At 39.4% G+C, this 16,608-nt stretch overlaps 2 protein-coding genes across 3 annotated transcripts in view; one reads left to right on the top strand and one right to left on the bottom strand.

Moving 5' to 3' along the window:
• The window catches only part of snx20 (sorting nexin 20), a 98,639-nt gene that overhangs the window by 23,294 nt on the left and 58,737 nt on the right, over positions 1 to 16,608 (bottom strand). The window contains exon 1 of one of the 2 annotated variants that reach the window (XM_059992874.1): positions 7,476 to 7,626. The exons of the other annotated variant lie outside the window; for it this stretch is intronic. The gene's annotated coding sequence lies outside the window, so the exon portion shown is untranslated. Of the gene's footprint in view, positions 1 to 7,475; positions 7,627 to 16,608 lie in introns of those variants that run through there. 2 annotated transcript variants of the gene reach the window in all.
• LOC132407181 (general transcription factor II-I repeat domain-containing protein 2-like) lies at positions 15,273 to 16,591 on the top strand. Its single transcript, XM_059993470.1, has 2 exons — positions 15,273 to 16,424; positions 16,510 to 16,591. The coding sequence occupies exon 1, from the start codon at positions 15,818 to 15,820 to the stop codon at positions 16,418 to 16,420; it is 603 nt and encodes a 200-aa protein (XP_059849453.1). The 5' UTR covers positions 15,273 to 15,817; the 3' UTR covers positions 16,421 to 16,424; positions 16,510 to 16,591.

Below are 16,608 nucleotides of genomic sequence, written 5' to 3'. Positions count from 1 at the left end.
ACATTTCAAAGAGCGAGTCACTTGAGAAAAGACACAGGGAACTCTAAATGATTAACGACTCTCATTAAACAACAATTAAGCATTTGAGGTTCTCTTAAAAACCTTGGAGCTCAATGCTCTCTGGCTCCCAAAACAAGCCGAAAGAGCTCATTACGACACACAACCATCCTTGAGAATTACCTCTATGTCTTAGATATATCTAGTCTTCATTCCTTGCAGATTGTTGTTTGGAATAATTCTACCCAGGATTAAAAGACTGACGTAAAATCAACAACAATCACTAAAGACATTTTCCCAAGCAGTACACTGCCCTGCCATTCTTCATCTGCCAAGTTGAGTTAAGGGTTGTCACTGGGGCATAAGGGGCACCTGAATCCCAGATACTTCTCTTCAGCTAGTGGGTCCAGCGAATGCTGCTGGACAGTCTTGCAATGAAATCCACAGGCCAAGAAGGGGCATGGTGAAAGTATCCACTATAATCCTTAAATACTGTTGCTCTAAATATCATCAGTGTACTGCTGGATGAATCAATTATGAATGTGCGGTACATGTGCCGGTTTTCAGGTACATCTTGCAGCAGGTCCAACTGATGTGTGTGTGTGCATGATTGCATGACATTTTTCTCATGCCACTGAACTTGAGAGCCCATTCTGCTAAGTCATACTGATCACCACCCTTATATTTTACTAGCCTTCACACCTTATCCCCAACCCATTCTCCCTCTCAAGAGATCTTCTGATATGTAAGACGTGGATTGTATAAGCATTGTTACATCCTTAAAGTTAGTCTTAGCAAATATGCTCAACGTAGATTTGTAGAGAAACATTGATATCTATCAAAATAATGACAAGTAAATACTGTCTATACTGGGAACATCTTTTTAAGAGTATATAAGCATTGATTATGAAGCCAAAAGGAAGTGAGGGTCTTGATCTGTGACACCGACTCAGTGTCCCTTTCCTCTTTACATCGTCATTCATTGACTTAATGAGCTATTAAGCATTTCATTCGCAGTTCCTCTACAACAATCCTATTCTGAAATATTTTATTGTAAATATTCAGCAGCCTTGAATTTTCCTAAATGACCAGCCACTGTGTTGCAGAGTCACTAGAGAGTCGGGAGTACATATCTGGTGATAGCTCTGATCTTCTACTGTAGATGCAATCATCTGATCAATCACTTGGAGAGATCTGACAAACTCTGTTGTACTGAATTGCTGAAAAGATCTCTCCTCTCTAATGTGAACATTCCTCTTCAGTCCCCATTAACTTTAAAATTAAGGAGAAAATCTTTTAGTTACATTCTCCTAACCTTTTCCCTCTGTTGGTCATAATTTTCAAATACTGATTTTCTTTGGTTGTAAGAAACCCGTAATAACCAACTCTTCAGCCAACCAGGAAGTCTAGGCCTTCTGGTAATTACAATGACTTGAACGCATCAATCAAACATATATAAAAATATACGTGAAAATGGGAAGTGAGTCTGCCAAATGAGAACCTTTGTCAACAGTTCCAGATTACTGATAGTGCAGACTTATTTGTGCATTAGGTGGAAGGGACATACAAATCCAGATGGCCTTGTTTCGCATGCGCTCACACACTTCCTGTGTGAGTATGTCCACACAAAAGCACATTTATTAGTCTTTATGCATTTTGTGTAAATACTGTTAATAATCTTGTGAGTGTTCTATAAAAGTGGATTTAAAAAGTACTAATGCTGCCTTCTATAATCAGTTGAGTAGACACAGAAACTTTCCACATCAACAGGCTGAGGGAAACAGAAATATTGTGAGTCTTATATTAACCATATCCAAGCTTAGCCACTATCACAAAACCAAGTTAGATCTGTGAGTACTTATTATCCAGCCCAAAGCAACACACACAAAATGCTGGAGGAACTCACAAGGTCAGGCAGCACCTATGGAGGGGGACGAACAGTCAACGATTCGGACTGAACCCCTTGGACTTGGCCAGAATGTCAACTGTTTATTCCTCTCTGTAGATGCAGCCTGACCTGCTGAGTTCCTCCAGCATTATGTTTGCGTGCTCTGGATTTCCAGTATCTGCAGAATCTCTTGCACTTACGATCCAGCCTACAAAGTACTTCTTGCTGAATCAATTCTCAATAAGTAATAGATTGTTAAGAAGGCAGTTTGACCTAAATAAAAATATGAGAGTTGCAGATGGTGGAAACTACAGCAAAAAATGAAACACTGAAGGAACTTGACCTGAAATGTTGGATATTCATTGAAGGGTCTTGACTTGGAAAGCCAACTGTCTATTTCTCACTACAGATGCTACCTGCCCTTCCTCCAGCAGCTTGTGTTTTGACGTGGGCAAAAATGGATTATTTCTTAAAAACCATCATCAATGGGCTGCTTTAAGGGTGGATGAATCAATTCACTGAATACAAGTAACATACCACAACTTGAAAGCTGTACACATGAAGAGAAGGTTCATTAAACTTCATTCAAAGGCCACAAATCTCTTTGATGTGCAACGTCATCAAACAATCCAGGCCATGCCCTCTTCTTATTAGTACCATTGGGCAGAAGATACAGAAGCTTACGTCCCACACCACCAGATTCTGATACAGATTCCAATCAGATTCCGAGAACATCGAAGCGTCAGAACATACAATGAAATGCATTATTTTGCATCAACAACCAACACATTTAGGGATGTGCTGGGGGAAGCTGCAATTGTTGCCATGCATTTCGGCGCCAGCATAGCATGTTTAGGAACAGTTATTACCCTCCCATCCGGCTCCTGAACCGGTGTGGATAACTTCAATCACCAGTCATTTCAATGACATATAGACTCACTTCCAAGGACTCTTGAGAACTCATATCCTCAGTATTATTTTTTATTTGCACAGTATGTCTTCTTTTGCACATTGGTTGTTTGTCAGTCCTTGTCTGTTTCTGTTTAGTTTTTCATAAATTCTATTGTATTTCTTTTCTTCCCTGTAAATACTTGCAAGAAAATGAATCTCAAAGTAGTATATGGTAAAGTATACGTACTTCATTATAAATTTACTTTGAATGTTGAAGTTGGAATTTTGAGCTAATGTGCTATAGGGGGGTAAAAATATTTGATGACATTTGTATCAAACTTGATGCAAGTAAGTAAGCTCACGTCATCAGAGTTGACTGTATTATTACATGGAATGCCATGACATGGTCCATTTGACTATACTGATCCAATCTAGTTTTCCCATCCATCCTCACACTTTACTACAATGCACCCTATCAACATGCTCTTCCATCCTTTTCTCTCCCATGTTCTCATCTAGATTTCTCATAAAAGCATCTATTCTATCTACTTCACCTGTGCTGTACAGCAGTTTATTTCGCATTCCAACCACTCACTGACTAACGAGTCTTTGCTGAATGTCTCATTGGATTTAAGTTATACTTATGGTGCCCATGCTTTGAAGTCACTATCTGCACCTATCCTATCAAATTCCTTTAACATTTCACAGACCTTTTGTGGTGAACTACGTGTGCCTGTCTGGACACACCCCCTGCTGACTGCTCCTGTGGCTCCTCCCACAGGCCCCTGTATAAAGGTGATCTGAGGCCTATGCTCAGCCTCAGTCTCCAGGACGTAGTATGATGGTCACTCACTTCTGGTTCCTTCTTCCAGTCAATAAAAGCCGATATCTCGCCTTACGTCTCAGAGTGAGTTATTGATGGTGCGTCACCTTTATCTGTCAATCTTCCAGTTTTCTACAGGAAAGAGCACCGTCCAATGGTAGAAGCTAATACTGAACTATAGGGAAAGACCATCATCCAATGGTAGAAGCTAGTAGTGAAGTGCAGTGATTTTTCATATTCAGAGTTAATGAATTGAATCATGACTGTAAGAGGTTTGAACCACTGGCTTCATTCTTTAGGAATAAAACTGATCCACCCCACTCTTTGGCACAATCAGTCATTATAAATTAATTTCAAGATTTTTGCCTCTACTATCCAGAATGTTATTTCATGTGTTATCCAGCAGTTATTCAAACAAATATTTTGTGAACTTTAACTGCACCTGCTGTAGTTTAAACCTGTATCTTTTGGTATGGTTTGGATTAACATTTTTCCTCAAATAATCATATGTATCTGTCTAAGATGACGTCTCCTCTGGGATAAAGGTCCAGCTTTCCAGTCGCTTCTACAGTCCTGACAGAGAAATCAATCCTATCAGCTTTTTGTTTTGCACAGTACTTGTCACGGTACTTCCAGACACTGTTTCAACAACGGGGGTAAAAAACTTATTCTTTTCTATCAGTATACACATACCAAAGTGGCTCAGAAATGTACGGCATATTGCCAGTGCCTTTTACTTCTGATGTACTGAACCATCTTGATTAAACACCTGCCTGTGCTATATTCTATGAGGCAGGGAGTCACAATAGCACTCAATTAATTGATCTATTAAAAGAAAACAGCTACCACAAATCCCACTAATGATATTTTTGCTATTCAGACTTAGAAGTAAACATGCTTGTGTGACCATCTGCTAATGATGGGTGTGAGCTCAGTTGACATTCAAAAAAGCTCTTTGAAACTTGCATTAAAAGTGGCTATTTGTCACCGGCACTCACAAAAGCACACAGGTCTGAGGCTGTGCTGCCAAAAGCAAGCTAGAAAAGGGGAAACAATAAGCTTTCAGGTGCAAGTGGATCCATTTAAAGGGAAGATGCTTTTAGAAAAAAATAGTCAGGATGCACACAAAAACTCAATACTTCAGCAAGAATTTCTCTTTCACCTAAGCATGTGCCACTTTCACCTGATTGACATTGGCTTCTGGAACAATTTTAAAGCGCACACTGTTTCAGATTTTACTTTGCAACCACAGAGATTTTAGCTATAACCAAGCGAATTGTGCTTCAGGGCTTCAAAGATATTCCGACATCACTCCAAAAATGGCATATGAAAGGTTACTGGAGAAGGGCAAGAATTTGTGGCTTTGTTGCTAATAAATTAACATGACTGGAGCATTGACTAAATAATACAAAACAGAAAATCCAGATATAAAAGGTCATTTTCAGGTGGACAAACTATAACTGGTTTCATATTACAAGGGTTAGTCTAAGGGCAAGTACTACTTACAATCTTAATTAATGACAGATATGAAGGGATTGAGTATACTGAACTAAATTTTCTGGTTGTGCAAAACTGGGCAGGAAAGCAAGTTGTGGGGAGGAGAATAAAGATTCTGAACAGAGATATGGACATATTAAGGGAATTGCGATAGTATTTGGCTGATGGAACATAATAAGACAAAATACTGCAGAAAGTTGTTCATTCTGTTATAAAAATGAGTAGTCATAATTTATTTAAATGCAGAGAAAATAAGTATGTGAACTACAGAAGGTTAGAATGATTGTGCAGCAAAAGTTTCAGAAAGGCAAAGGCTAAGATTTAAAGTTAAGGAAATAAAATATAAAAATGGGGAAGTTTTGCTCCAACTAAAGTTTAGATAAAACTGCACCTGAAGCATTGTGTACAGTTTTGGTCTATCTATTTAGGGAACAATAAACGTGCATTGGAAGTAGCTTAGTGAAGTTTAGCTAGTTTGATTCCTGGATTAGGGTTTGTTTACTAAATATTCTGGGTCTATACCATTGGAGGTTAGAGGAAAAAGAGCTGATCATGTTGAAGCATACAATAACTCAGTGGCCACTTTATTAGGGACACCTGTAAAACCTGCTTATTAATGCAAATTTCTGATCAGCCCATCATGTTGCAGCAACTCAATGCAAAAAAGCGTGCAGACGTGGTCAAGGGGTTCAGTTGTTGTTCAGACCAAACATCAGAATGGGGAAGGAATGTGATTTAAGTGATTTCAACTGCGGATGATTGTTGGTGCCAGACGGGTTGGTTTCAGTATCTCTGAAAATGCTGATGTCCCGGTATTTTCATGCACAAGAGTCTCTAGAGTCTGAGACTGAGAATTGTGCGAGAAACAAAAAAAAAATCCAGTGATTGGCAGTTCAGTGTTTGAAAATGCCTTGTTGATGAGAGAGGTCAGAGGAGAATAGTCGGACTGGTTCAAGCTGACTGGAAGATGATGGTAGCTCAAAAAACCACGTGTTACAACAATAGTGTGCAGAAGAACATCTCTGAACACAGGAACCCTTTGAACCTTGAAGTGAATGAGTTAAAGCAGCTGAAGTCAGCGAACAGGTGGTACCTAATATAATGGCCACAGAATGTGTTATGAGGGGGCCTTACAAGATAGATGCTTAGTGTATGTTTCCCCAAGGACCACTACTTGGAACAAGGGGGCTTGGATTCCTAGGTAAGTGGTTGCCAATCAAAGATGCACAGGAGGAGTAATTTCTTCTCCTGAAGGATCGCAAGTCTTTGGAAACCTCTGCGTGAGGGAGCTGCGGATTGTGAGTCATTTAACTTAAGCTCAGACAGATTTTTTAAATGTCCAGATTTACAAGGAAGTCAATGCTTTCAAAAAAAAACAGGAGGAATTAGAGCAGAGACCAAGATCAGATCAGTCAAAATCTTAGTAAATGATGGAACAGGTTTGAAGACCACATGATGTACTGCCGGTACTATCTCTTCCCTTCATATTTATGTGGATGCAATTATGATAAAAAGACTATAATTTTGGAAGAAATACAAAAAAAAAATCATGTGCCTTTTAATTGTAGAAATTCTTATCACATCTTGCAAGGAAACAGGAGCTTATGCAAAGTATAGATGTAAATTCTCTTTCCTTAGTTTCTGAAAAATACCAGAGGGCCAGAGGGCATGGTTTGAGAATAAGGGGTAGGTCATTTAGGACAGAGTTAAGGAAAAACTTCTTCTCCCAGAGAGTTGTGGGGGGTCTGGAATGCGCTGCCTCGGAAGGCAGTGGAGGCCAATTCTCTGGATGCTTTCAAGAAGGAGCTAAATAGGTATCTTATGGATAGGGGAATCAAGGGATATGGGGAAAGGCAGGAACCGGGTATTGATAGTAGATGATCAGCCATGATCTCAGAATGGCGGTGCAGGCTCGAAGGGCCAAATGGTCTACTTCTGCACCTATTGTCTATTGTAAAAATAGTTATTACTAGTTTTAATACATATACAATTATTACATGCATGAAAATGATTGTTTGAAATTCTTTTTAAGTGTTATTAAGAGATAAGAAACATGTAACTTAAGCTAAGATTTCTACTGTAACTGTGAATTCCAGGTACCTTGTCACGGCAATAACTGAGTCATTTCTATATTGTTCAAAAGTATGGGTTCCTCTCACTCATGATAAAACTATGTAACTCAATTGTTCAGTAAATTTTCCTTAAAATATACAGTAATGAAGAACCCAAAATGTGTTAAATTAAGACAAGATCAAAAAAGTATTTGTTAAATACTAAGGATATTAAGAAAAAATTTAGCCTTTAACTATGTTGTTGCAATATATTTTCTTTACTGTAATCTCCAAAATAGGAAGCACTGAATTCAAAGCTTAAACTAACCTTTAATGTCTTCCTGGAAGTTCAGAACAGACCCGTACCTGGAAATTGTTGCGATAATAGATGTAAACAAAGAAAGTACGATTCCAGCTTTATATAACTGAAACACATTTCTGTAGATGCTGGCAGTTTTGATAAAGACAAGGCGTTTACACATTTACAGGAAATACAAAAATAGTGTCCAGTTCCTCTGACCTCCTGTAAAGGAGGAGCTTATGCAAAGTAAAAGTGTTCTTTGACAGTTATTTTAAAGAGATATTGAACCTATTCAGAATGTTTACAACCCGATTTAGATTTATGTTGGCAGTGACAAACCTGGAGCAATTATATTATTTTTGTTAGATTGCCATCATGGACAAGTGGTGTAACAATGTGTCATGGGAAGTTTTATGTTATTATATGCTTCTTTAGGATGTTGTAATCTCATTTAAATGTATCTTCATGCTTTGAAATACTACTTAGAGCAAAACTATTGAAGTATTTCTTAGAGCAAATCTATTAGTAGTACTTCCAGTTAATTTTCAGTCAGCGAGTGTCCATTTGGTGCTCTCACTAATAAATAAATAGTGTATTTAAAATCTTGAGAGAAAGCTGCCCCCTGCCCAACAGCAATATTCAATGACTTGCTGATAACATTTGCCATCAAATCATATTGAGAAATGGTTACAAAATCCATCACATTCTGAAAAGCCGAGCAAGACTTTTCAGTTAAGGAGAAATATAAAGCTCAAATTAAGACTTATTCATACAAAATACTTCAAATGTAAGATTGAAAATCTGCATACTTTGTTTCCCATCACCCATTCATGGGATATCATTTAAAAGCAGCTCAATGTTAGAGTGTTCACAAGGAGACAATGATAATTGGCAACCAATAGTCATCTAAAGCAGGGATTCCCAACCTTTGCCATGGACCAATACCATTACACAAAGGGTCAGCGGACCCCAGGTTGGAAGCCCTCGATCTAAACCAAAGCAGAAAGCGCACATTCATTTCGTTAAGGACTTATGGACATGCCCCTCCAAACGATGACAGATCTGAGTTCATTTATATAAGTTTAGAGAGGCAAATAGGACTATGCAATTTTAGGCAACTTAGTTAGCATGGGAAAGTTAGGCCAAAGGGTCTGTTTTCTCAGATGTACAAATGAGTGAGGAAAGCCAGAGGCAAAAGAGGAGGAACGAGAGCAGAGAGAAGGAGCAACTCTGCAATTAATAAAGGCAATGAATCTATCTGAACCAATTCAATTTGAGTTTTATGTACAATTTAGACATCATACCTGAGCAATAATTTATGATTAATATTTGCTGCATGTTGTTGTCAGAATTAATATTAGCAGTGTCAGAAGGTGATAAATTCCAAGTGCACTGCAAGTACCTGATTATATTGGATGAACATCACAGAGACAAGATATTCAAATTAACTTGTTATAACAGTTGGTAGGATACAGCAAAGGTTGGCCATGTTTTTAGTTACCTCGTTGTGAACATTGCCAAGCCCTCAATGATATGCTGCACAGCATGACTATTGACCAAACAAGAAACTGAGCAAGTTAGTGGACAATTGTTCAAATGCGCAAAAGTTTAGAAGAGACAAAATGAAGTTATGCACCATTAATTTCAGCACAAATGATCCTGTGATCTCCATCTCAGAGGCCGATGTTAAACTGTCTTTAAAGAGAGTGAACCCCCTTGCAAGGTAAAAGGTAGAAGTACCTGGTAAGGGTCTGAAGACCAGTGCCAACCAACTAGCGGGAGTATTCAAGGACATTTTCAACCTCTCACTGTTATGGGAAGAAGTTCCCACTTGCTTCAAATGGCAAAAATTATACCAGTGCCTAAAAAGAATAATGTGGGCTGCCTTAATGACTATCACCCAGTAGCACTCACATCGACAGTGATGAAATGTTTTGAGAGATTGGTCATGACTAGATTGAACTCCTGCCTCACCAAGGACCTGGACCCATTGCAATTTGCCTGTCACCACAATAGGTCAATAGCAGGCGCAATCTCAATGGCTCACCACACGGTTTTAGACCACCTGGACAACACAAACTTCTATGTCAAGGTGCTGTTCATCGTCTATAGCTCAGCATTTAATACCATTGTTCCCACAATTGAGAAATTGCAGAGCCTGGGCCTCTGTACCTCCCTCTGCAATTGGATCCTCGACTTACTAACTGGAAGACCACAATCTGTGTGGATTGGTGATAATATCCTTGCAGACAATCAACACTGCCGCACCTCAGGGGTGTGTGCTTAGCCCACTGCTCTACTCTGTATACACATGACTGTGTGGCTAGGCATAGCTCAAATACCATCTACAAACGTATAAATTTGCTGACGATACCACCATTGTTGGTAAAAACTCAGATGGTGACAAGAGGGCGTACAGAAGTGAGATATGCCAACTAATGGAATGATGCTGCAGTAACAACCAGGCACTCAACATCAGTAAGACAAAAGAGCTGATTGTGGACTTCAGGAAGGGTAAGACAAAGGAACACATACCAATCCTCAGAGGGATCAGAAGTGGAGAGAGTGAGCAACTTCAAGTTCCTGGGTGTCAAGATCTCTGAGGATCTAACCTGGTCCCCACATATCAATGTAGTCATAAAGAAGGCAAGGCAGTGGCTATACTTTATTAGGAGTTTGAGGAGATTTGGCATGTCAACAAATACACTCAAGGACTTCTATAGCTGTACCGTGGACAGCATTCTGACAGGTTGCATCACTGTCTGGTATGGAGGCGCTACTGCACAGGATCAAAAGAAACTGCAGAAAGTTGTAAATCTAGTCAGGTCCACCTTGGGCACTAGTCTACAAAGTATCCAGGACATCTTTAGGGAGCGGTGTCTCAGAAAGACAGCATCCATTATTAAGGACCTCCAGCACCCAGGGCATGCCCTTTTCTCACTGTTACCATCAGGTAGGAGATACAGAAGCCTGAAGGCACATACTCAGAGATTCAGGAATGCTTTTTCCCCTCTGCCATCCGATTCCTAAAAGGACATTGAATCTTTGGACACTACCTCACTTACACAATATTTCTGTTTTTACACGTTTTTAAAAAATCTATTCAATATACGTAATCGATTTACTTGCTTTTTTATTATTATTTCTTTTTCTTCTGCTACATTATGTATTGCATTGAACTGCTGCTGCTAAGTTAGCAAATTTCACGTCACATTCCAGTGATAATAAACCTGATTCTGATTCTGAAATAGATCTTATATTACTCTATTTTCAGCAATTGTCAAAGTCAACAAACCTTACAAATTTTACTTGTTGACTATATCCCATATGGGAGATATTGTTAAATGTAAGTCATAAATATATTCCAACAGATGAAAAATTCAGTAGACACTGTGGTTTAAACCTTCGTCTTTCATGCAACTAAAGCATTCATCTTTTTCATTTCAGCACTGACATATTATGAATCCTACTGAAAAGGAATTTTGCTTCACACTTGCCTCTCTAAAGTTTCAAAAATTAATTTCACTGAAGTGCTTCGCTGTAGCACCATTAGTTGATATCGTTAAATGGTTTGAAGAAAAATAAATATTAGAAGCAGTCAGCACTTAAATACAAAATTGAAAATTTTGCTTGACAAATGCAACCGAGTCCTTTGAGGTTGAAAAACTTGGTGAATGTGGGAAATACAGGAAATGTGGTATTCATTTCACGACATCAATTACCTGGTGTCACAGGGGACTACTTAAGCACTATAGGATATGGAACTGTGGAAGAGCAGCAAAGTAACCTCAAAACAGGATAGAAATTAGGAAACAATGGGAATGATTATTGTGATTCTTAGACTGGTAAACAGAAATCAAAAACAAAAAATCTGCAGAGGCTGGAAATCTAAGCAACAGGCTTCAAGCCTCCAGCTCTAAAGACTGATCTCATTGTAACATTTATGCTCTATTCCTGCTTTCACCTTCTGTCCTATCAAGTATACATCTACCTGTGTCTTAAAAATACTCATAGACTTGTTTTACCATCTTTTGACAAAGAGAATTATACAGATACACAGTCCTTCAAGGAGAATAAATTTATGTCATTTCTGTCTTGACTGAGCAATCTCTGAAAAGTAGTTAAATGTTCTAGATTCTTCCACAAGAAGAAACAGAAATTCACCCTTAAAGAATTCATAAATAACTATCAGAAATCTGTGATACGAAATAAATTTCTCTCTCGCAAAACTTAAGTAAAAATGTTTTTTAAAAAAAAACACAAGATCTATATTGTCTCAACTTGCATTTCTTGACGCATCTGCAAATGATGTTATGGAAAATTGCGATATTGGCAGTCTCTAGAAATACAACTCCCCCCCCACCCCACCCGATAATTCAGGGGACACCTGTAATAGATTTTAACATTCTACCCATGACAGTTGTCTATTAACAGAGGTCATGCATTTAAGGTGAAAAGGGTTAAGTTCAAGGAAGGTGTGCAGGTTTTTTTTACACAGGGAATGTTGGGTGCTGGACTGCTCTGAAAGGGCTAGTAGTGGAGGCAAATATGATAGAGAAAGTTGAGGTTCTTAGGCAATTAATATGCAGGAAATAAACTTTGTGTAGGCAGAGGTATTAGCTTATTTAGGCACTTAATTACTAATTTAATTAGTTTGGCACAATATCATGGGTCGAAAGGCCTGTTCCTGCACTGTACTGTTTAGCCATTTATCAATTACAGCTCTACGTTCTGTATCTTCACCCCTCAGTGTTAATCACCAAGTTTCAAAACCTGAGCCTCTGGAGCTCATTTACCTCCTCTACAACCTGATCCTTGTCTTCCTCGTCAGGAGACCACAGTCAGTGTGGGTTGGTAATAACTTCTCCTTCTCCTTGCTGACAAGGAGAAGGGATGTGTGCTCAACCCGCTGCTCGATTCTCTCACCATTCATGACTAGATTGCTAAGTACAGCTCAAATGGCATCTATAAATAAGCAGATGACAGACACCACCACTTGTTGATAAAATCTCACGTGGTGACAATGAGTTGTACAGAAGTGAAATAATTTGGCTGGTGGAACGGAGTCTCTACAGCAACCTCACAGGCAACAAGGCCAAGGAGCTGATTGCGGATTTCCGGAAGGAGGAATCAGGAGAAAGCATGTCAGTCCTCATTGAGGGGCCAACAGTGGAAAGGGTGAGCAACTTCAAGTTCCTGGGCATCAACAACTCAAAGGATCGATACTGGGTTCCATAAATTGATGCAATCATAAACTCTCAAGCCAGTGGTCTTGCTTTGTTAGGAGATTGAAGAGATTTGGTATGTCATCAAAGAGTAGATATAGGGGGCAGATGTAGGGTGGAAAGAAGTTTGACTGATTACATCACCAACTGATATAAAGGCTCCAATACACAGGATTGCAAGAGCCTGTAGATGGTTGTAGATTCAGCCAGCTCCATCATAGGCACATCCCTCCCCACCATGAAAAGATCATCTTCAAGAGGCATCCATCAAGGATCCTCACCATCAGGGACATGACCCCTTGGGATTGAGGTATAAGAACCTGGTGACCCCACACATCAATGATTCAGGAACAGCTTCTTCTCCTCTCTCATCAGATTTCTGAATGGTTCATGAATTCATGAACATCGCCTTGTTCTTCCTTTGTTTTGTACTTCTTATTTATTATGTAATTTATATTAATTTTTATGTCATTGTACTCTACTGCTGCCACAGATTTCACACTCTAGCTGTCCTAGATCTCCCTTCCATTCATTGCACACATTTCACCTTCTAAGGGCTCTATTGTGCATTTTTTGCATATACAGTTGCTATTTTTCTTTTTTTTTGTAATTTTTTTTATTGTTCATTAAACAAACATTTCCATAAGATGTATTTCAGACACTGTACATATACATCATATAATTATATATATCACAAAATCACAAAGTATTTATCTGGAGTATACACTTATAGAAAAGAGTGGAAAGAAAAAAAAAACAAGCAAAAGGAAAGAACTATGTACAAGTAGGGAGTGATATTTTTTTACAACAGATTCATTGATTGTTGAGAATAAAATCAGGCCTATGAGGCATTATGTAGTTAAACCATTTTTCCCAGTATGAATCAAATTGTTCCAGCTTATGATTAACAGATGCTGTTATCTTCTCCATTTTGTAAATGTCCATTGTAATTTCCATCCATGTATTTAAAGTTGGGCTCTCCTGTGATAACCAGTTCCTAGTAAGAGTCTTTTTACCAGCCACTGACAGTATATTCATTAAATATTTATCTCTTTTCAACCATTCTTGAGGTATATATCCAAAATATATGGTCTTACTCTCCAAGGGTATTTCACATTTAAAGATAACAATTGCTATTTTTCAATCAAATAGAGCCTTCCACAGATCGGGGAGATTTTTGAAACTTTAAGTCAATATCTCACCTATTTCAAAAACTACTTATATCCTGGTGATGGAGTTCTTTGGGACCGAAAGCTTGTCAGCCCATAGCTTCAACAAATTTTCAGCTCTTCTCCTTTGGTGATAATAATGTTTTTGAATTCTTCCCTTCCTTTCCAATTCACAGCTACAACTATTTTCTGAAATGCTTTTTTGTTTTCTCTACTGTGAAGGCTCATGCAAAAACCTGTTTAATTCATCTGCTGTACCTTGTTTTTCATTATTAACTCCTCAAATTCACCTTCAATGCAACAAGTGCTCATTTTATGAGTAATAATATCCCACAAGGTTCTGCACTGGAATACCTGCTGAGTCCTGTGCGCATCAGTGCCTTGGGTCAGGAACTGGAGAAAGAGAGGACCAATGTTGCCAGAAATAAATTAATGGCTCTCGATGTAAGTAAGAGAGAGGACCAAAGAGGGGCAATATTGATAACATACAATAATGGATAAACAACATATCAAATATAATTGCAAGCTGGTAGAAATAAGGAGGTATCCTTTGTCAAACTAGTTGGCAGCCGTTGATCTCTCTGGGTGCAAACCTGGGTGGGAAGATTTGAAGAACCTTGAGTATAGGAGTTGGGATGTAATGTTAAAATTGTACAAGGCATTGGTAAGGCCAAATTTGGAGTATTGTGTACAGTTCTGGTCACCGAATTATAGGAAAGATGTCAACAAAATAGAGAGAATACAGAGAAGATTTACTAGAATGTTACCTGGGTTTCAGCACCTAAGTTACAGGGAAAGATTGAACAAGTTAGGTCTTTATTCTTTAGAGCGTAGAAGGTTGAGGGGGTACTTGATAGAGGTATTTAAAATTATGAGGGGGATAGATAGAGTTGACATGGATAGGCTTTTTCCATTGAGAGTAGGGAAGATTCAAACAAGAGGACATGAGTTGAGAGTTAGGGGGCAAAAGTTTAAGGGTAACACAAGGGGGAATTTCTTTACTCAGAAAGTGGTAGCTGTGTGGAATGAGCTTCCAGTAGAAGTGGTAGAGGCAGGTTCGGTATTGTCATTTAAAGCAAAATTGGATAGGTATATGGACAGGAAAGGAATGGAAGGTTATGGGCTGAGTGCGGGCCAGTGGGACTAGGTGAGAGTAAGCATTCAGCACGGACTAGAAGGGCCGAGATGGCCTGTTTCCGTGCTGTAATTGTTATATGGTTATATGGAACCGGCTGTTGCCCAGGTAGCGGGATCCCCCCTCCATGTCACTGATGTAGTCCAAGGGAAGGGCAAGCGCCGATATAGCTTGGCACCAGTGTCATCGCAGAGGTTGCCAAAGTGAAGTTGTAAGCAACATCAAACTATTACGGACCCCAGCACCGGATTTCTTCCTCGGAGCTTACACCTGAAGCCTTTTCCATGGGTGGATATGGCTGCAAGGCAGCGGAGGTATAAAATCAGAGTTTTCCATTTGCCTAGGCCGGGGGTCGGCAACCTGCGGCTCCCGAGCCATTTGTGGCTCTTTCACCTCTGTGCTGCGGCTCCCTGTGGCTTTGGGAAATAATTGGTCAGTATTTAATTAAAATGTATTTTATGTTAGTTTGTTAGCTTTTGAAATGTAATTATGGTGATCTTGTACATTTCCTGCCACATCCGAAACGGCTCACAATTAGCCGGCATTCCGGCTAAGGGAGATAGCCTACGGGGGTTTGTGAGTACGCGTCTTTTGCAGCATCTGCGTCCATGGGGGCTGGGTTGAGGGAGGCTTAAAAGCAAGGCTGTTTAGTTCGAATAAAGCTATCTTTGACTGCAGTTTACTGACACCGCTACAACGTGTTTTTATCGCTGGCTGTCCAGACGGAAGGTGCTGAAACGCTTTGTCGCGTGTCTGGAAGAAGTGAAAACTTTCCTGGGCAGCAAAGGGCTCACCTTTCCTGAGCTGGAACAGCCAGAGTGGCTGGAAAAGCTACACTTCATGGTAGACATGACAGCGCACCTGAACACGCTGAACACAGCTCTTCAGGGGAAAGGACGTACAGCCCTGCACATGTTGGAGGATGTTTTGGCATTCGAGCGCAAGTTGACAGTGCTTGCCAGAGATTTACAGAAAGGCACTTTGTCTCACTTCCCCAATTTGAGAGAGTTCAAACAAGGTCACGACATGATAATTTCGGAGTATTTACATTCTGCAATCATCGCAATGCAAACATCGTTTGGGAAACGCTTCTGTGAGTTCAGAGAGGAAAAAAACACATTATCCTTCCCGGTCACTCCCTTAAGCATCGATCCTTCCCTACTGAATACGACTGCATTGGCAGGTGTGAGTCAACCTGATCTTGAGATGGAACTGGCCGACATAGCCGACAAAGACATATGGGTGTCCAAGTTTAGACGCTTGACAGCAGACCTTGAAGATGTTGCCCGTCAGAAGGCCGTTCTTGCTCAGAAACACAAATGGAGTGATATTGAAAACCTCACAGATGACAGCTTGCGATCCTGTGTAAAGATGAAGGTGACATCATACAGCCCTGATGTGCAGACGCTGTGCGCTGAGGTCCAGGAGCAGAAATCCCATTAACCAAGTATGATAAATATTTTAATTGCCTATTATTTTACTTATATTCATATTTTTTCATAGTTCAGTGAAATAGTCCTTTCATTTTTCAGGATGACAGCTGGCTGACGTTATTTTTGGTTTGCTGCTGGCGGAAAATTTAAGTTCGGCGTTTTTCATAAATACAAGAAGGACTCAAATAGACATTGAAT

The sequence above is a fragment of the Hypanus sabinus genome, chromosome 17 (assembly GCF_030144855.1).
Source record: "Hypanus sabinus isolate sHypSab1 chromosome 17, sHypSab1.hap1, whole genome shotgun sequence".
In the NCBI taxonomy this organism is placed as follows: Eukaryota; Metazoa; Chordata; class Chondrichthyes; order Myliobatiformes; family Dasyatidae; genus Hypanus; species Hypanus sabinus.
Note: the sequence above shows the minus strand (reverse complement) of the source record. Positions and strands in the feature narration are given on the sequence as shown.

Excerpts from the sequence above, each read along its gene's own strand:
- LOC132407181 (XM_059993470.1), top strand. The coding sequence starts at position 15,818 with ATGGTAGACATGACAGCGCACCTGAACACGCTGAACACAGCTCTTCAG.